Here is a 22068-nt window from a genome sequence, read left to right on the forward strand (position 1 = left end):
CCCGACGCGCTTTATGTATCTACCCTTCACTGCTGGCGCGGCCATATGCCGTCTGTTGGTAGTTACTGCAAACTGATGTCGAACATAGACTGTGGTCATATGAATATAACTGAGTCGTGTAAATCAAGCTCAGATAGCTTCGACAAAAAGAAGAGTTTTTACTTCAAACAACGTGAAAAGGAAATTAAGGAACCAATAATATTTATGAAGACATTTATTTGGAGCGTTGTGAAACATGAATAATTGTACCGGCTGGTTAGAATTAGAGCGCAGATAGTCATGGAGGTCCAGTGTGGGCTGTAATTATCAAATGTATTAATGCGGAATCGATTTACACTGGAAAAAAGTAATTTCCAGTTTTGATCAACTGGCCCAAATCTGCCGCTGTGAATGCAAGAAAGACGTATCACAATGTTTCCATATCTAATGGATTAGGAATGGGACGCAGGTAGACGGAAAAAAAAGACAAGCAGAAAGGCATAACGTGAATTTTATTATTAAGCACCGCTTACACAATTTGTACAATATGAACACTGGAGACGTCGACGAAATTATGTCGTTCTGTGTATTCACTGCACTCTGTAGTGTAGGTACAAGAACCAAGAGGGAACAATAATAAGAATGGAAGACCAAGAAGGAAGTGTTCGGATTAAAAAAAGAGTACGACAGGGATGTAGTGTTCCACCCTTAATATTCAATGATTCAACCGATGAGGGAAATGAAAGAAACATACAAGAGTGAATATAAATTTGGGGGGAAAGGTTACCAATGATAAGATTCGCTGAAAACAGTCCTATCCTCAGTGAAAATACGGAAGAATTACAAGATTTATTGACTAGAATGAAGAAACTAATGGTCTCTACAAACTATAGATTGAGGATGAACCGAAAGAAGACAAAAGTAATAAGGACTAGCAGAAGTGAGATTAGCGATAAACATAATATCAAAACTGGTGATTGCGAAGTAAAACACGTTAAGCAAATCTGCTATCTTGGAAGAAGAATAGCACACGACGAACCAAGGAGAGCATAAAGAGTAGAACAGCACTGCCAAAGAGGACACTCTGTCCAAAAGAATTCTACTAGTATCAAATATTGGCCTTAATTCGAATAAGAAATTTCTCGGAATGTAAGTTTGGAACACATCATTTTCGTAGTGAAAAATGGCCTGTGAAAAAACCGAAAAAGAAGAGGGTCGAAGTGTCTGAGATGTTACAGTATAGAAGGATGTTGAAAATTAGGTCGAAGATAAGGAATGAGGAGGTTCTTCCCAGACTCAATGAGAAGGTTCTTCACACAGTCGTCGAGAAAAGAAGACAATGACAAGAAGAAAGAACACGATGATAGCACATGTGTCAAGGATAGGGAGAACGCGTTCCATCGTACTAGAGGGAACTCTAGAGGGTAAACCTGCAGGAGAAGACAGACTGGAAGACATACAACAAATAATTGAGGGCTTGAGGACAAGTAGAAATTCCAGATGAAGACTTTGGCAGAAGACGGCTGGCTGCATCAAACCATTCAGAAGACTAACAAATAAAAAATAAATGTATAAATAAATGAAATAAAATTGTTCGTTCAACTTACCATCGCTCCTGACACGGACATTGCTCCTGGGTGGATCATATACTTCGGGATGTCTGTACCAGCAGCACTAGAAGATTCTGTAGATAGCTGGATTGCAATAGTAAGATGAAGTCGTAAGGTGAACATTGAAGTTGTTGGTTCTTCACAGAATGTAAAGGAAAGGCGCAGGATAGGAGAGAATGGAAAAGAAGAGTTGCTGCAAACCAACTTTAGGGGCGATAACTACAGAAGAAAATAAAACTCAGTTAACACATATTTATGGGTGAAAATACAACAGATGACATGAAACTTCATATTACGAGGGCGTTCTATAAGTAACACAACACACTTTTTTTTCTGGAGGCAGGTTGGTTTTTATTCAAGATTCGAGTACACCATATTCTTCCCCAGTCTTTTGGCCACATCCCATTGTTTTTCAACATAATCTCCGTTAAATGCGACGGCCTTACGCCTCCTTACTGCGAGGGCCTGTATGCCCTCATGGCACCACTCTATTGGTCGATGTCAGAGATGACGTCTTGCTGCATCGATAACTTACCCATCATCCCGCGGAGTGCATTCTTCATTGAAAGTCGGAACGTGCCAGATCTAGGCTGTAGGGTGGATGGAGAAGAACAAAAAGTGATTAAAATGGCTCTGAGCACTATGGGACTTAACTTCTGAGGTCATCAGTCCCCCTAGAACTTAGAACTACTGGTACTTAAACCTAACTAACCTAAGGACAGCACACACATCCATGCTCGAGGCAGGATTAGAACCTGCGACCATAGCGGTCGTGCGTTCCAGACTGAAGCGCCTAGAAACACTCGGCCACATTGGCCGGCCGGGGAAGAACAGTCCAATGAAATTTTGTGAGCTCCTCTTGGGAGTGCAGACTTGTGTGAAACCTTGCGTTGTCAGGAAGAAGTTCGTTCGCAGTATTGTGGCGATAAAGACGGTGAAGTTCAAACACTGCCGGTGTCAGAGCTGTATGCGGCCGGCCAGCACACGGGAGATCGGACAGGTTTCTGTGACTATGCTGCGATGATGGCACACGCATCGCCCAACGACTCATTGTGTTTTTATTCAATGGAAGGTTTCCGTAGACATTCAGCAGGGGCCTATGAATATATAAGATACTCTGGTTTACCGCCAAAAGAAAGTCAATGAGAGCTTTCTGCTCGGAATGGACCTCTGTTACAGACACCATTTTGAAGGGTACGTATAGCGCCGTCACCTATCGAAACTTCATGAAACTGTAGAGATTTAAGAGGGAATATTCCGTGATGTCACACAAAAAATCCGCACTTTTTCAACCGAGATTTGCAGAGAAAAACAGAATCATATCTCCGCTATTGTTGCAGGATCTTCCCAGTTCTTGTCGTAGGTTGTTCACACCACCCATTATACACTATGTCCCGGGTATTACTGTTCGGCTGTTGTCATACACCGTTGAAGATGTCACCTTCAACAATGGCAGCCTCGACTTCTCAGGCCTCTAGAGCCACCCACAGTAAACAAGAGTCTCCGTGACCTAGGTGTCAAGCGCGAAAGTGGACATGTGGAATAAGCCGGAAATGCCACGGACGACGGATAAAGCCACCTGCGCCGACATTAGCATACAAAGAGCACGGGCCCAGGCCGCTCCTCGCCGGCCATTCACAGAGCGGCCCATTCAGGAACCCAGCTGGCGCCAGCGTTTCGCCCGCAGGGGGCACGTCTGGCGCTTCGCGTACGACGGGGATGGCGCTGGGTACTCACACTCTGTGGGCGGCGCCGCATTCCTGCCGGTTTTGTGCAGGGGCGTTAGAGGTCGTGTCACTCCAGGCATAGGCGTTTGTCACGGTTCCGTTCCAGGAATGCATACACGGGAAGAGGGCAAATTCTCCGTATTTTGAGGACAATGCGTGGGAAAGCTACACGCACAGCCCTAAAATAATTTAGCTGTATTGCTTGCATTTTGAGTTTTTTTTATGGACCATTATGTACGTACACTTTACCTTTATCGAACATTTTTTTCCCGTCACTTGGTTGTCATATTTGAAAGCCGCCACTCGTATAACATGAAAACTAACATACAGGATGAGGCACACAATTTTTTTCTCATAACGTACCTCAAGGTTCGTTAATGATATTGCTATGTTTTGGTTAAAATAATACTCGCAAGAGACTCATTAAATAATGAACAGGGTATTTTGTTATCCGTGTTAGATACAGATATTACCTTTTTTAAGACAAATGTTGATTTTTCTATTGTTTCTTAAGAATAGCAGTTCTAAGACAGACGAATTCAATTTATTGTAGACTGAACACGATTCTGGAAAATACAGTGAATTTAAAATTCAGATTTTCTTTTGTTTTTGAAGCGAATCAAAAGACACAAAATCCGGATATTTATTTCACTCTTAAGTGTAAAGAAGGAAAGCAGAATACATAAAAGAGGACAACAAGAGAAAGATTGAACTCGAAGGACTGACCAAGGCAATAGGGTTTTCCACAAAAAAAGTAATTACTAACATAAAAACATATAAACAATGAGATCAGGAAAAGGTGCATAGAAAGCTATATTTGGAGCACAGGTTTGGTTCGATCCAAACATGAACAGGGTGAAAGACGGAAATGAAACAACTAGAGTTCTCTGAAATAATGATAATTAAATAGACATCGAGTATCAAATAAAGAAGTATCTACATCTGTACTCAACAAACCATAGTCAGTGCATGGCAGAGGGAAAGTTCCATCGTACCAGCTATAGCGCTTTTTCCCGTTCCATTCACGTTGGGGGCGCGGGAAGAGCGATTGTTTCAGTGCAACTGAGTGTGCTGTAATTAATCTAATCTTGTTCTCAAGACTATTGTAGGAGCGATATGTAACAGGTTTTCTCGGGACAGTTTACGTCTACCTTGAAGAGTCTGACAGTTCTGTTCTTTCATTATCTCACGCGTGGATCAAACAAACCAGTGACCATTCGTGCTGCCCTTCTCTATATACGTTCAGTATCCCCTGCTAGCCCTATTTGGTTCCCGTCTGTCACACTTGAGCAGTATTCCAGGGCGGGTCGCAAGAGTGATTTGTAATCCATACCCACTGCAGACAGACTGAATTTTCCCACTATTCTACCGCTAAACAGAAGTCTGCTACTTGCTTTCTCCACGACTAAGTTTAAGTGATCGTTCCATTGCATGTCCCTACTAAGTGTTACAGCAAGGTATTTGTATGAATTTACAAATTCCAACTGTAACTCACACATGTTATACTGCTAGATTAATATGATTTTTTCCTTAACTGAATAATTTTACATTTCTCAACGTTAAAGCAAGTTTCCAAACTTTCCATCACTTTGAAGTCTTATCAAGATCTCACTGGATATTGTACAGATTCGTTCAAACTGTACTTCGTTATGGATAAGTGTATCAGGTGCGAAAAGTCCGAGGTTACTATTAATATTGTCCGCAAAATCACTAATATACAACATGAACATCAAGGGATCCGACACTTTTCCCTGAGGTTACAACGAAAATTACTTCGGCGTCTGTCGATGACTCCCCATCCAAGATAATATGCTGCGTCTTCCCTACAAACAAATCCTCAGTCCTGTCACAAATTTCATCCGATTCCCCATACTATGGTATTTTTTATAATAAGCAGCGATACGGTGCTGAGTCAAATCGTTTTCGTAAATCGAGAAATAATGCATCTGTCTCACTGCCTTGTTCCATGGCTTTCTGCATGTCATGCAGAAAAGTGTGAACTGAGTTTAACATGATTTGTGTTTTCGAAAACCATGCTCATTGGCAAGGAGGGGGTCATTTTGTTTTAGATACCTCATTATGTGTGGGGTCAGAACGTGTTATAAGATTCTGCAACAAATGGATGTCAAGGATATTGGACGGTAGTTTTGTGGATCACTTCTGCTACCTTTCTAGTAGACAGGTGTAACTTGTGCATTCTTCCAGCGACTGGGCTCAGCCTTTTGTTCGAAGGATCTAAGGAACGCTATAGTTAACAGAGGAGCTAACTCAATCGCAAATTTGGTATAGAATATAATAGGGATTCCATCGCGCCTTGGGGTTTGTTTTGTTTCAACGATTTCAGCCGTTTGTCAGCGGCACTGACACTAATATCTACATCACTCATTTTTCCAGTGGTACGAGAATTGGACTGGGACAATATTCTTGGGTTTCCCTTTCTAAGGGAGTTACGCATTGCTGCTTTTGCTTTGCTACATTCAGTTTCGGTTCCAACTTTGCCCATGAGTGACTGGATGCCAATGCGGTGCAACTAACAGCCTTCATATCAGTCATGAATTAATCTCCCATCACTAGAAAACAAAATCATGTTAGTCAGTTTCTCTTTCTCTTCTTGGTAGAACAGTTATATGTTTTAGAGTGAAAAGGAAACAAATTGCCTTTTTTTCGCTAATATATTTTGCTTAGTACTAATTGGTTCTCGACCTATTATCCGGTAATGATCAGCTAACAATGGAACAGCCTGAATTTTCTGCTTAAAGATTGTGCATTAATCCGAAAAAAGGTTAGTAATAAACAGAAGCTGTTATAAAAGAAATTGCAATTTCTTCGCACCTACACTTACACAGAAAAATAATGAATGAAGGAGATAAAATGGATGGGCACATATTACTACGCGATTCGCTGTTGAAAACTGTAGTTGAGGAGATGGTGAAAGGAAAGTATCAAAGGAGCAGGATGTAAACGAAAACTATTTTTAACCTATCACAGTGGTGGAGAGGAAGACGAGGCCAAAAATTTGATATGGGGCACATGCGGTCTATGAAGCGGGGAAGTAGCCTCAAATTGGTCTACAAAAGCCACCCACGCTACAGCACACGCGCCCGGATGAGATTTTCGATGTCCTCTCGCTCACTAAAGCCACCGACATAGGCGGCTATTTTGTTGACATTATTAATTTAAATTTTCCGTAATGCTAATGGAAGGAAAAGACTTTCGTAAACGTTATGCAAAAACTAACAACGTTTTCAATTCGTTCTAATCTTAACCCTTACAAGCACAGTGGTTTCGTTAAAAGACCAGAGAAACAAAACTATTTAATTGTTAATTTTATGCTGTTAAAACTCACAATACTTGATTAGCTGTGTATTGAATGAATTTCAATGCAACTGGTATCTAGATAGAAAAGGCTTTCTCGGAAGTATGTCGAAGTTCATTTACAATCAGCTGTCCCTAAATCATTGTCATTGCAGGTTAGTTATTAACTCTTCCTAAACATTATTTTTCTTATTTGCAATGATTTTTTTTTTTTTACTGGCGTAGAATTTTTTGGAATTTGTGTAACTCATTGAAAGTATCAGCGCAATACACCAAAGTAGTGGAAATCAATGTAACGTGGTTTACAGGAAGGCATTCTTCGAGTTTGACAGATGCTGTAAGCTTAACAGAACATGTTATTTCGCACAGATGAAATATGTTGCGAGTAAGAACTGTATCAACCGACTCCTTTTTTCGAGGGCGTGTTCAAAAGTAATGCCTTCTAATTTTTTTTGTGAAAACCCTTAAAACTTTATAAGTAAAACAAATGATGGTAACATTCTCCACATTTATTCTTCACGTCTACATATTTGCAGCTCTCCCCCACTAGAGGGCTCCAAATATGTATAATGTGTAAAATGGCAGCGTGTAAAGTAACTATGTCGTAACATGGCAGTGTGTAATGTAACTATGTCGTCACATGAGTAACAGGGAGCTGTAATCGTGTTTCTAACCACAGAAGAGTTCGTCCACACTTGAAGCACCATCAGCATGACAATGATAGACCACACACGAGCGCTGTGGCATCTGCAACAGTCCACTAATCATCCTCCATACAGTCACGGCTTGGCCTCACCCGATTCTCATCTGTTTCCAAAACTTAGAGAAAATCTTCGACGACTTCACTTTCATATCGATGAAGCGGTGCAAGCAGAGGTGAGGTTGTGGCTCCATCAACAAAGACAACATTCTACAGTGCCGTTATGAGGCAATTGGTCTCTCGCTGGGAGAAATGTGTTCGTCGCCAGAGTGACAATTTTGAGAAAGAAATATGTAGACATGAAGAACAAAAACGCAGAATGATAATAACGTTTGTTTTAATAAAAAATCTTTAAGAGTTTTCACATAAATAATCGGAGGCATTACTTTTCAGTACGCCTTCGTATTTTCACACAAAATAACTCCATAACCAAAAAGGGTACTTGCCAGATTTTAATGATGTGTAATAGGTTTGTTTATAAATAATATTTCTGCCCCAGTCACGATTTTCTTTCTTTTTTTTTCACATGACGAGTTTCGGGAAATGATTCCCATTTTCAAGTGCGTTTTTTGTGTGTATTATGGCATTTCTGTGTGATGTCGATGTGTGAGAGTCTGCGCCATTTCGTTGACTTTACTGCAATATATAAGAAACACTAGATTTTTAGTAGGTCATCAATCATCTTGTGAAGTTAGTGGCGGAATTTAGAAGAATTTGTACTTACAGTTTTCTTATTGTCCATTTGTGCAGAGTCTCACACACACAAAACATCACACACAACTTGCATACACTTTAAACATCTAAAATGTCGTATATAAACAAAACAGTTACAAAGATGTTCCTACAGGTGGACAACAGGAATAACATTAAAGGTCTTCCACAGAGTATGATATGCTTTTGTACAGAGATTATTTATCTTAACAATTCTTAGTTTTCAAAAGCTTTCATAAATATTCATTCCCTAAGTAGTTTCACCCCACCCCCAACCCCTCCCATGAACAATGGACCTTGCCGTTGGTGAGGAGGCTTGCGTGCCTCAGCGATACAGATAGCCCACCCGTAGGTGCAACCACAACGGAAGGGTATCTGTTGAGAGGCCAGACAAACGTGAGGTTCCTGAAGAGGGGCAGCAGTCTTTTCAGTAGTTGCAGGGGCAACAGTCTGGATGATTGATTGATCTGTCCTTGTAACACTAACGAAAACGGCCCTGCGAACGGCTGAAAGCAAGGGAAAACTACGGCCGCAATTTTTCCCGAGGGCATGCAGCTTTACTGTATGGTTAAATGATGATAGTGTCCTCTTGGGTAAAATATTCCGGAGGTAAAATAGTTCCCCATTCGGATCTCCGGGCGGGGACTACTCAAGAGGACGTCGTTATCAGGAGAAAGAAAACGCGTTCTGCGGATCGGAGCGTGGAATGTCAGATCCCTTAATCGGGCAGATAAGTTAGAAAATTTAAAAAGGGAAATGCATAGGTTGAAGCTGGATATAGTGGGAATTAGCGAAGTTCGGTGGCAGGAGGAACAAGACTTCTGGTCAGGTCAATACAAGGTCATAAATACAAAGTCAAATAGGGTTAATGCACGAGTAGGTTTAATAAAGAACAAATAATATAGGAGTACGGTTAAGCTACTACAAACAGCATGGTGAACGCCTTATTCTGGTCAAGATAGACACGAAGCCCACGCCTACTACAGTAGTACAAATTTATATACCAACTAGCTCTGCAGACGACGAAGAAATTGAAGAAATGTATGATGAGATAAAAGAAATCATTCAGACAGTGAAGGGAAACGAAAATTTAATAGTCATGGGTGACTGGAATTCGATAGTAGGAAAAAGAAGAGAAGGAAACGTAGTAGGTGATTATGGATTTGGGGTAAGAAATGAAAGGCGAAGCCGCCTGGTAGCATTTTGCACAGAGCATAACTTAATCATAGCTAATACTTGGTTCAAGACTCATAAAAGAAGGTTGTATACATGGAAGAAACCTGGAGATACTGACAGGTTTCAAATAGATTATATAATGGTAAGACAGAGATTAAGGGACCCGGTTTTAAATTGTAAGATATTTCCAGGGGCGGATGTGGACTCCGACCACAATCTATTGGTTATGAACTGTAGATTAAAACTGAAGAAACTGCAAAAAGGTGGGAATTTAAGGAGATGGGACCTGGATAAACTGACTAAACCAGAGATTGGCTCTGAGCACTATGGGACTTAACGTCTATGGTCATCAGTCCCCTAGAACTTAGTACTACTTAAACCTAACTAACCTAAGGACATCACACAACACCCAGTCATCACAAGGCAGAGAAAATCCCTGACCCCGCCGGGAATCGAACCCGGGCGCGGGAAGCGAGAACGTTAAACCAGAGATTGTAGAGAGTTCAGAGAGACCATAAGGGAACGATTGACAGGAATGGGGGAAAGAAATACAGTAGAAGAAGAATGGGTAGCATTGAGGGATGAAGTAGTGAAGGCAGCAGAGGATCAAGTAGGTAAAAAGACGAGGGCTTGTAGAAATTCTTGGGTAACAGAAGAAACATTGAATTTAATTGATGAAAAGAGAAAATATAAAAATGCAGTAAATGAAGCAGGCAAAAAGGAATACAAACGTCTCAAAAATGAGATCGACAGGAAGTGCAAAATGGCTAAGCAGGGATGGCTAGAGGAAAAATGTAAGGATGTAGAGGCTTATCTCACTAGGGGTAAGATAGATACTGCCTACAGGAAAATTAAAGAGACCTTTGGAGAAAAGAGAACCACTTGTATGAATATCAAGAGCTCAGATGGAAACCCAGTTCTAAGCAAAGAGGGGAAAGCAGAAATGAGGATGGAGTATATAGAGGGTCTATACAAGGGCGATGTACTTGAGGGCAATATTATGGAAATGGAAGAGGATGTAGATAAAGATGAAATGGGAGACACGATACTGCGTGAAAAGTTCGACAGAGCACTGAAAGACCTAAGTCGAAACAAGGCCCCGGGAATAGACAACATAACATTAGAACTACTGACAGCCTTGGGAGAGCCAGTCCTGACAAAGCTCTACCATTTGGTGAGCGAAATGTATGAGACAGGCGAGATACCCTCAGACTTTAGGAAGAATATAATAATTCCAATCCCAAAGAAAGCAGGTGTTGACAGATGTGAAAATTACCGAACTATCTGTTTAATAAGTCACGGCTTAAAATATTAACGCGAATTCTTTACAAACGAATGGAAAAACTGGTAGAAGCCGACCTCGGGAAAGATCAGTTTGGATTCCGTAGAAATGTTGGAACACGTGAGGCAATACTGATTCTATGGCTTATCTTAGAAGCTAGATTAAGAAAAGGCAAACCTACGTGTCTAGCATTTGTAGACTTAGAGAAAGCTTTTGATAATGTTGACTGGAATACTCTCTTTCAAATTCTGAAGGTGGCAGGGGTAAATACAGGGAGCGAAAGGCTATTTACAATTTGTACAGAAACCAGATGGCAGTTATAAGAGCCGAGGTACATGAAAGAGAAGCAGTGGTTGGGAAGGGAGTGAGACAGGGTTGTAGCCTCTCCCCGATGTTATTCAATCTGTATATTGAGCAAGCAGTAAAGGAAACAAAAGAAAAATTCGGAGTAGGTATTAAAATCCATGGAGAAGAAATAAAAACTTTAAGATTCGCCGATATCATTGTAATTCTGTCAGAGACAGCAAAGGAGCAGTTGAACGGAGTGGACAATGTCTTTAAAGGAGGATATAAGATGAACATCAAGAAAAGCAAAACGAGGATAATGGAATGTAGTCGAGTTGACTCGGGTGATGCTAAGGGAATTCGACTAGGAAATGAGGCACTTAAAACAATAAAGGAGTTGACTGGCAATGTCAAGGAAAGCGTTACTGAAGAAGAGAAATTTGTTAACATCGAGTGTAGATTTAATTGTCAGGAAGTCGTTTCTGAAAGTATTTGTATGGAGTGTAGCCATGTATGGTGGTGGAACACGGACGATAAATAGTTTGGACAAGAACAGAATAGAAGCTTTTGAAATGTGGTGCTACAGAAGAATGCTGAAGATTAGATGGGTTGATCACATACCTAATGAAGAGCTATTGAACAGAATTGGGGAGGAGTTTGTGGCATAACTTGACTAGAAGAAGGAATCGGTTGGTAGGACATGTTCTGAGGCATCAAGAGCTCACCAATTTAGTATTGGAGGGCAGCATTGAGGGTAAAAATCGTAGAGGGAGACCAAGAGATGAATACACTAAGCAGATTCAGAAGGATGTAGGCTGCATTACGTACTGGGAGATGAAGCAGCTTGCACAGGATAGAGTAGCATGGAGAGCTGCATCAAACCAGTCTCAGGACTGAAGACTACAACAACAACAAACAACAATTCGGATCACAATTTACTTATATCCATTTTACAATTGTGCTTATTCTGTGTGTTACTATTTTATTTAAGTATAATGTCGATTATCTAATTAAGTGTACTGTCGAACATCTAACAAACTACAACAAAAATTAATACATAATATAAAGTGTAATCATGATCCATACTCAGACTCTGGAATATACAAGGTAACATGCCAGGAATGCTCCGTGTTCTGTCTAGGACAAACAGGCCGAAATTTCAACACGAGGTACACAGAGCACGTTAAAGCCTACACACAACAGACACACCACATCAGACAAAGCAACACACACACATAACACAGGACATACATTTGGAAAAATAGAGCAAAATGTCAAAGTACTCCACCAACTAAATAAGGGACATAAAATGGAGTTGCTAGAAGAACGGGAGGTATATTCACATTACACAAAATATGAAGATAAAATATTAAACGAAAAACTTGGAAGTGAATCAGTGAATTTCTTCAGATGTTTCGATAGTACATTTAACTGAAAATAGTAATACACAGAAATAAGGGCAGTTGTAAAATTGTTATAAGTAAATTATGATCCAAATTGTACAAAAGCGTATCCTACTCTGTGGAGGACCTATAATGTTATCTCTGTGGACTACTTGTAGGAACATCTATGTAAGTGTTTTGTTCATGTACGATATTTTCGATGTTTAAAGTGTGCAGCAAGTAGTGTGTGATGTTTAATGCATGTGAGACTCTGCGCAAATGGATAATAAGATAACTGTAAGAAAAAATTCTTATAAATTTCAACACTAACTTCACAAAAGCAAAAAATCGCGTGTTTCTTAAATATTGCAGTAAAGTCAATAAAATGAATCAGACATTCACACATCGACAACATCATATAGTAATGGTGTAACACACAAAAAACGCACTTCAAAATGGGAATCGCTTCCCGAAACGCGTCGTGTGAAAAGTAAATAAAGAAAATCGTGACTAGTAGCAGAAGAATTGTTTATAAACAAACCTATTGTTTTCACAGTCGCAGGCTTTCAAAACCATTTACAATAGATAATATCAGATTACTGGTACATCTTCAGATGGAGCATTAGGGAATGATTGACAAGAACAGGTGAAATGAATACAGTAGAAGAAGAATGGTAGCTTTGAGAGATGAAATACTGAAGGTAGCAGAGGATCAAGAAGGTAAAAAGACGAGGGCTACTAGAAATCCTTGAGTAATACAAGAGATATTGAATTTATTGGTGAAAGGAGAAACTATAAAAAAACGTAAATGAAGCTGGTGAAAGAGAATACAGACTTCTCAAAAATGAGATTTACAGGAAGTACAAAATGGCTAAGCAGGAATGGCTAGAGGACAAACGTAAGGATTTAGAAGCATATATCATTAGGGGTAAGATAGATCCCGCCTACAGGAAAATTAAATAGACATTTGGTGAAAAGAGAACCACTTGTATGAATATAAAGAGCTCAGATGGAATCCCAGTTCTAAGCAAAGAGGGGAAAGCAGAAAGGTGGAAGGAGTATATAGAGAGTGTATACAAGGGCGATGTACTTGAGGACAATATTATGGAAATGGAAGAGGATGTAGATGAGGATGAAATGGGAGATATAACACTGCGTGAAGAATTTGTCAGAGGACTGAAAGACTTGAGTCGAAACAAGACCTAGGGGAATAGACAAATTTCCGTTAGAACTATTGATAGCCTTGGGAGAGCCAGCCACGACGAAACTGTCCCACCTGATGAGCAAGATGTGTGAGACAGGTGATATACTTCCAGAGTCACGGAAAGTATAATAATACAATTTCCAAAGAAAGCGGGTGCTGACCAGTGTGAAAATTACCGAACTATCAGTTTAATAAGTAAAGACTGCAAAACACTAACACGAATTCTTTATAGACGAATGGAAAAACTGGTAGGAGCCGACGTCGGAGATCAGTTTGGGTTCCGGAGATATGTAGGAACACCCGATGCAGTACTAACCCTACGACTTGTCGTTGAAGATACGTCAAGGAAAGGAAAACCTACGTTTATAACATTTGTAGACTTAGAGAAGGCTTTTTACAATGTCGACTGGAATATTCTCTTTCAAATTCTAAAGGTGGCACGGGTAAAATACAAAGAGCGAAAGGCTATTTACAATTTGTACAGAAACCAGGTGGCAATTAAAAGAGTCGAGGGGCAGGAAAGGGAAGAAATGGTTGAGAAGGGAGTGAGACAGGGTTGTAGCCTATCCCCGATGTTATTTAATCTATATATATAGAGTAAGCAGTAAAGGAAATAAAAGAAAAATTTGGAGTAGGAGTTGAAGTCCAGAAAGAAAAAGAAAAACTTAGATTTGCCGATGAAACAGTAATTTTGTTAGAGACAGAAAAGGACATGGAAGAGCAGTTGAGCGAAGTGGACAGTGTCTTGAAAGGATGATACAAGATGAACATCAACAAAAGCAAAACGAGGATAACGGAATGTAGACGAATTAAGTCGGCGATGCTGAGGGAATTAGATTAGAAAATGAGACACTTGAAGTAGTAGATGAGTTTTGATATTTTGGCAGCAAAATAATTATGATGGTCGAAAAAGAGAGGATATAAAATGTAGACTGGCGATGGCAACAAAAGTGTTAATGAAGAAAAGAAATTTGTTAACATCGAGTCTAGATTTAAGTGTCAGGAAGTCTTTTCTGTATTGAGTGTAGCCATAGATGGAAGTGAAAAACAGTTTAGACAAGAAGAGAACAGAAGCTTTTGAAACGTTTTGCTACAGAATAATGCTGAATATTAGATGGATAGATCGTGGAACTAACGGGGAGGTACTGAATAGAGTTGGGGAGAAGAGAAATTTATGGCACAACTTGGCTAGAAAGAGAGATCGGTTGGTAGAACAAGTTCAGAGGCATCAAGGGATCACCAATTTAGTACTGGAGGGTAAAAATTGTACAGGGAGACCAAGAGAGAAGGATGTAGATTCCAGTACTTGTTCGGAGGTGAAGAGGCTTGCGCAGAATAGAGTAGCATAGAGAGTTCCATCAAGCCAGTATTTGGACTGAAGCCCACAACATCAACAACACATTTACCGTTAATTTCTATTGCAAAGTTCTTCCTGATTCGAATGTTTTAATAATTACCAGATTGAAAACCAACTCTTTGGGCTATAAAGACAATGACTTGTGTCACTCGTGACACTCTGAAAACCTAGTTAAATGTTAATTTTTTAATTATTTTATTTCGTTTGCTATCCTTTGTCTTGTGCTATACAGAATGTTTATTTTTTCATGCAGTACCACATATAAAGTAACAGATAGTACGAATTATGTTGCAGATCACTGCTGTAGCAATTTACCTAACACATGAGCTGAATTGTGTTGGGGCTTAGAAGTGGATCTGCAAAGACAATATATCAGGAAATTGCACGATAACTCTGGGATCTTCCATTAACAACAAAAACATCGCACAGTTGACAACGGATGGGCAAGGTGCAGAAATTTGTGTAAGAAGACTGTCTTACTTTTATGTCTCCTTGGACGCTCCAAGAAGAGATGGTACGTGTCGCCCTTTTTCCGACAAGAACAAAATGATTATGTGGAGTCTGCGCAGATGTTTTCGAAAACGCCCATCGCAAAATATGAGAGCAGCTATTCAAGAAGCCAATCACCTAGAAACAAGATAGCGAGAGGAGTTTTGACGACTTAGAAACCACTAGATACAGTTTTTCACAGTGCTCGCATTTCTGTATCATTTTCCGCTCCGTTCTCGTTCTCATGTAATTAACAACTATGTGGATATAATCAGTACTTGAAATTTCATTCCACGTTATGTCACTTCCAGCGACAGCTTCTTTCGCTGGGCTGACAAGGTAATTCAACTACGTGATTTACCTCAAGCGGTGACAATAGACTTACCCTCCCATAGCATGTATAATATCCCTTTAATCGTTGTACATGCAGCAGGGTTGTACATCAGGCTGGCGCTAAGGGTTTTCAGTACTAGTACAGCAGCATGGTGCTTGTGTATGGCCAAGCAGATGGAAACGGTCGAGGGTCAGCACAGCTATGTCAAGACAAGTACCCACAGACACCACCCAGATTAAACAACATTTCAAGCCTGTTTTGGGCGTTCGTGTGATTATGGCTGCTATTAGACAGACGAACGGGCATGGTGGCGGGGCGGCGGACTGTGTGTACACCAGATTTGGAGCACCGGCTTCTACAGGATATTGAGACGAACCATAGTACAAACTCCAGGCAAGTAGCCAGCCAACATTGTGTAAGCCAAAGTATGATTATACGTACTATCCTGCATGACAACCGCTACTACTACTATCACCTACAACAAGTGCAAGGATTATCAGCAACGGATTTCCCTCTATATTAAGGATTTTGTCGTTGATTTTTGCACCAGGTCATCACAGTTATGGGATATCTGTCATCAGTCTTCTTTGCCGACGAAGCAGCCTTTACCAGAGCAGGCATCATCAACTTGCATTTCTTCCCACGGAGGCCACTTTGAACGTTTGTTGCGGCGTGGATGCGATGCAGCTCTGTACTGTGTTCCGGTACGATTTGTTGTCACTGCACGCGCACCGTCCATTTCCGGACACATGTTCATAGGACCTTTTTTCCTCCAGTTCCATTCAGCAATCGGTCCCTGCAGTTCGTCGATTTTATTAATGTTCACCTAGTATAAAATCAACTGTACGGACCGTCATAAGTTCTATGACAGAGAAACAGGCAGAAATTATCAAATTATATACAGAGAACGCACAAAAAATAGCGATAGAAACTAGTCCACATTTCCCTAACACGTGTAAACGGAAAAACACGAGGCTGATCAGATAACAAAGGCAATGAAATTCTGACATATAACAACAGAGGGATACAAAATGGATGGTTTGGAAGAAATCAAAATCTACAAACACTCAGTTGTCACTGTCAATCGTAGCTGTAGAAACTACAACGGTATATATCATCGATAAAAGATTTAAGCAGAATTTTCCAGCAATATCAATCACGAGTGAAAATTGCATTAAATGATTAAGGAATAAAAATAGGTTGCAACTGATGTACCTTATGCAGTACTCTCTATATAAAGAAGGAAATATCCCGATTGACTCATCACCCAGCCCAAACCGTTAAGGACAGAAACTTGGACCTTATACATTTTTTCATCATTCTTTTGACTAGTTCCCTGGTTTAACGCTGCCCGTCACGAATTCTTCTCCTGTGCCAACCTCTTCATCTCAAGGTAGCACTTGCAGTCAACGTTCTCAATTATTTGCTGGATGTAATCCAATCTCTGTCTTCCTCTACAATTTTTATCCTCTACAACTCCCTTCTTTCTTAGACTACTGCCCCAGAGTGCAATCAGACATTAGTTAGTACCCCAAACTCTCCCCCCCCCCCCCCCCTGCTGGCTGTTGCCAGCCCCCCTCTCCTACATTATCAGCAAATTTAGTGCGTAACTGAACTGTAGAATAAAAGGCTTTTCTGGGAACACTTCTATTTTTAAAATGATGAAAGATGAGTGATATTTAGTTTTGTGTGTATGTGTGTGTGTGTGTGTGTGTGTTGTGTGTGTGTGGAGAGGGGGAGGGTGTTAGAACGAATGACGAAGAACTTGGTGCTTCGTAATGCTACCCACAACTCCTTCTCAGATAAGAAAGCTAACTATTTCCAGTGATGGTAGACGCTTATGAGAAAACATACTTCCCATGCCTTATTCCGCTCCATTGCGATATCAACTTGACTGGCACACTGCAACTCCATTTAAGATCAACCAAGTTAAACAGTGTTTGTAAATCACTTGATTGCTACTCTGAACTTGATTAATACTTCTGGACTGCCAGAAACTGGAAGACTTCAGGCTGTTAATGATTTGTTTTCGACCACAGCCACTAATAGTGATATTAATAACAATAATACTGTGTACAGCACTATAGTAGCTATGTAGTTACTGCTGTGTCGTGTGTCAATTAAGCGAGTTATGAAGCAATTTCTGGACTATAGCAGGTGTTATCTAAAAATTTGAGACGACATTTTCCTGAGATACTTAGCATTTGTTACGTATAAGTCTCACTTTTATCATCAGCGATGTACAGTACAAAGTAAGTACAGGTGGACTGTGTGAGGAACCTATAACTTCCACCGCATTAATGCTACTCATTGAGAAAAAGTAGTAACTGGTAAGTTATATAATCAGTATTAGAGTCTTAGACAACTGTGATAATATAAAGATTTTTTAAAAATAAGTTTCGTCAGCGAAACAGAATCGATCGAATCCTTTGGTTTTTACCTCCCAGAAAATTTCATTTTACCCCTAAACGGGTATTTACCTCCAGGTTGGGAACCATTGTCTTAACAGATGTCCTATCATCCTGTCCCTTCATCTCGTGTGTTTCACACATTCCTTTCCTCTCCGATTCTGCGCAGAACCTTCTCATTCCTTACCCTATCACTCCACTTAATTCTCAACATTCGTCTGTAGCACCACATCCCAAATGCTTCAATTCGCTTCTGTTCCGGTTTGTCCAAGTCCATGTTTCACTAACATATAAAGTTGTGCTCCATACATTCTCAGAAATTTCTTCTTCAAATTAAGGTCTATGCGTGATACTAGTAGACTTCCTTTGTCTGGGAATACCCTTTTTGTCAGTGCTCGCCTGCTTTCTATGTCCTCTTTGCTCCATTCATCATGAGTTATTTTGGTGATTAGGTAGTAGAATTTTTCAACTTTACGTACTTCGTGATCACGAATCCTGATGTCAAGTTTTTCGCTGTTCTCATTCCTGCTACTTCTCATTACCTTCGCCTTTCTTCAGTTTACTCCCAGTCCATGTTGTGTACTCATTAGATTGTTCATTCCATTTAGCAGATCACGTAATTCTTCTTCACTCTCACTCAGAATAGCAACGTCATCAGCGAGTTGTATGATTGATATCCTTTCACCTTGAATTTTAATTCCACTTCTGAATCTTTCTTTTACTTGCATCATTGCTTCTTCGATGTTCAGATTGAACATAAGGAGCGAAAGACTACATCCCCCTCCTGCATCCATTTTAATCCGAACATTTCCTTTTTGGTCGTCCACTTTTATTATTTCTTCTTGGGTCTTGTACATATTGTACATTACCACTTCTCCCTATACCTTGTCCCTATTTCTTTCAGAATTTCGAACATGTTGCACCATTTTACATTGTCGAACGCTTTTTCCAGGTCGCAAATCCCATGAACGTGTCTTGATTTTTCTTTAGTGTTGCTTCCATTATCAACCGCAACGTCAGAATTTTCTCTCTGGTGCCTTTTTACCTTTGCTGAAGTCAAACTGATCGTCATCTAACACATTCTCAATTTTCTTTGCCATTCTTCTGCATATTAATCTTGTCAGCAACTAGGATGTATGAGCTGTTAAGCTGATTAAGCTATAATTCTCGCTCTTGTCAGTTCTCGCAGTCCTCAGAATTGTGAGGATGATATTTTTCCGAAAGTCAGATGGTATGACGCCAGACCCATACATTCTACACACCAAAGTGAACAGTCGTTTTGTTGCCACTTCGCCTAATGTTATCTATCCCTTCAGCATTACTTGATCTTTGAGCCTTCAGAAGCTCTTTTAAATTTCGATTCCGATACGGGATCCCCTATCTCTTGTAAATCGACTCTTGTTTCTTCTCCTATCACAACAGACAAATCTTCACCCTCATACAGGCCTTCAATATACTCTTTCCACCTATCCACTCTCTCCTCTGCGTTTACCAGTAGAATTCCCGTTGCACTCTTAATGTTACCATCCTTGCTTTTACTTTCACCGAAAGTTGTTTATAATTTCCTATATGATGAGTCAGTCTTTCCGACAATCATTTCTTTTTCGATTTCTTCAAAATTTTCACGCAGCCATTTCTTCTTACCTTCCTTGCATTTCCCGTTTATTTCATTCCTCAGCGACTTGTATTTCGGTATTCCTGAATTTTCCTGTAAACTTTTGTACTTCCTTCTTTCATCGTTAATCTGTAGTATTTCTTTTGTTACCCATTATTTCTTCGCAGTTACTTTCATCGTACCTATGTTTCTCTTAGCAAATTCTGTGAATACCTTTTTTCGAGATGTACATTCCTCTTCAAGTGCACTGCCTACTGCGCTATTCTTTGTTGTTGTATCTATAGCCTAAGAGAACTTCAAGCATGTCTCGTCATGCCTTAGTACTTCTGTGTCCCACTTCTTTGCGTATTGATTCTTCAGGATTAATCTCTTGAACTTCAGCCTACTCTTCATCACTACTAAATTGTGATCTGAGTCTATATCTGCTCCTGGGTACATTTACAATCCAATATCTGATTTTGGAATCTCTGAACGATCATGACATAATCTTCCCGTATCACCTGGCCTTTTCCAAGTATACCTTCTCTTCTTGTGATTCTTGAACAAAGTATTCCCTATTACTAGCTGAAATGTACTGCGGAACTCAGTTAGCCTTCCTCCTCTCTCGTTCCTAGTAGCAAGTCTATATTCTCCGGTAACATTTTCTTTTACTCCTTCCCCTACAACCGCATTCCAGGTCCTCATGACTACTAGATTTTCATCTCCCTTTACGTATTGAATTACCCGTTCAATATCCTCATACACTTTCACTATCTCTTCATCTTCTGCTTATGATGTCGACATGTATAACTGAACTATGGTTTTCGGTGCTGGTTGACTGTTGATTCTGATGAAAACAATCCTGTCATTGAACTGTTCACGGTAATACATTCTCTGCTGTACCTTCCTATTCATAACGAAACCTACTCCCTTTACATCATTGTCTTATGCTGTTGATACTAATCTATACTCACCTGACCATAAATCCTTGCCTTCTTTCCGTTTCACGTCACTACTCCCCGCCCAAATCAAAATTTAGCCTTTGCTTTTCCCTTTTCAGATTTTCTAGCTTCCCCACAGCGTTCGTACTTCTGATATTCCACGTCCAGACTCGTAGAACGTTATCCTTTCTTTTGTGGCGGCGTTCGTAGCGACAAGCAATTCGCTGTAGAAACGGCTTACGAAGTCACCGCCACACTTTTAATAGCGGGCCGACCGGTCCGCTGGAACAGTGAACAGAAAGATGAAAACCCAAACACTCTGATTAAATAAAAGTCGGTACTTATCTTTATTAACGAAGATACAGAAACACAGTAGTGAACTCCGTGTCTACAGAAATCTGTCTAGTTCGAGTCGGAGCGGCTAGGTCAGCGTCGGCTGACGACAAACAACAACTCTGCTGCGATGAACACACAACTGACTAGCAAGTACACAATTCGGTGGCGAGTATACAACTGAGCGGCGAATACAGAACTGTCCTAGCGCTCGCGACTCCAGCGCTTAAGAAACCAGAAGCCAGCGGTGGCGCGCGCAGACTTGCGCCGATTTCCTGTCTCGCTGGCGCTGCTTATGCGGACGGCGTCCGGACTTTGATGCTGCCAACCTTTTGGCAGCGGGCTCGGGTGGCATTACTGGCTAGGATATAACACTCCTACCCCCCAAATCGCCGCACCGTCGTTCAATAATGACGTGGCGAGCGTCGACGGCGGGGGAGGGGTCTGGCCGCAGGCGTAGCGGACGAGACCGGGGCGGAGACTGTTGTCGGTGGCAGTTCCCGGTCCGCACCCCAGCATTGGCTGCGCGGGGCCTCGGGAAACACCGACTGAAAACCGAGGTCAGGGTGCACGCCTGTGACCACGGGCGCAGCTTCTGGTACTGGACGCGACGGGGCGACGGGACCCACGAAGAGAGGCAGCGTCTCCTGACGCTGCGTCGACGGCTGCTGAGTGGGCGCCGGACAAGGCGCTGCGGTGTCAGACTCCTTGGGGGTGCCCAAGGAAAGCGGCTGCAGGACAGGCTGCACAGCCACCGCTTGGGAAGGCGGCCCGGCTGAGGGGTCGACGTCCATCAGCTCCGAAGGCGGTGGCGACTGAAGAGGGACCGCAGGCGCCGGAGCGACCACCTGGGGCGCTCCCGGATGAAGCTGCGCGGGAGGCATCAACGGGACGGGCTGTCGGTGTGGTAGCGGCGACGGCTGCTGCTGCTGCCCTGGGGGCGGCAGCGAAGTCGGAAGGCGCGGCTGGAACCCGCCGCGGAGCAAATCTGTGGACAAAGAACGAGCGGCAGAATCCGGGCGGCCAGCGCGGCGCAACTGTTTCTGATGCCTCCTGTGCACCCCAGTAGCACCTTGAACAGTATAAAAACCGCGACCCTGGACACTTATCACGGTACCACGTTCCCAACGACGGCGACCGTGATAAACTCTGAAGAAAACGGCGTCGTTGCGCTGAAAACGCGTGCGATGCTCAGAAGCGGCGGGTCGATCCGGGGGGTGCAACAACCGTAGGAGGGTGCG

The 22068-nt window shown here is 41.4% G+C and overlaps 1 protein-coding gene across 1 annotated transcript in view; it reads right to left on the reverse strand.

The window, feature by feature from the left end:
• Positions 1–3240: 3240 nt before the first annotated feature.
• Positions 3241–22068, reverse strand: part of LOC124620175 (proline-rich protein 2-like) — a 111688-nt gene continuing 92860 nt past the window's right edge. Inside the window, exons 3-4 of the mRNA XM_047146845.1 lie at positions 21416–21815; positions 3241–3349 (exon numbers count right to left, since the gene is read on the reverse strand). Coding sequence (XP_047002801.1) covers positions 3241–3349; positions 21416–21815 — 509 coding nt within the window. The remainder of the gene's footprint in view (positions 3350–21415; positions 21816–22068) is intronic.

Source organism: Schistocerca americana, chromosome 6, assembly GCF_021461395.2.
Source record: "Schistocerca americana isolate TAMUIC-IGC-003095 chromosome 6, iqSchAmer2.1, whole genome shotgun sequence".
Lineage (NCBI taxonomy): Eukaryota > Metazoa > Arthropoda > Insecta > Orthoptera > Acrididae > Schistocerca > Schistocerca americana.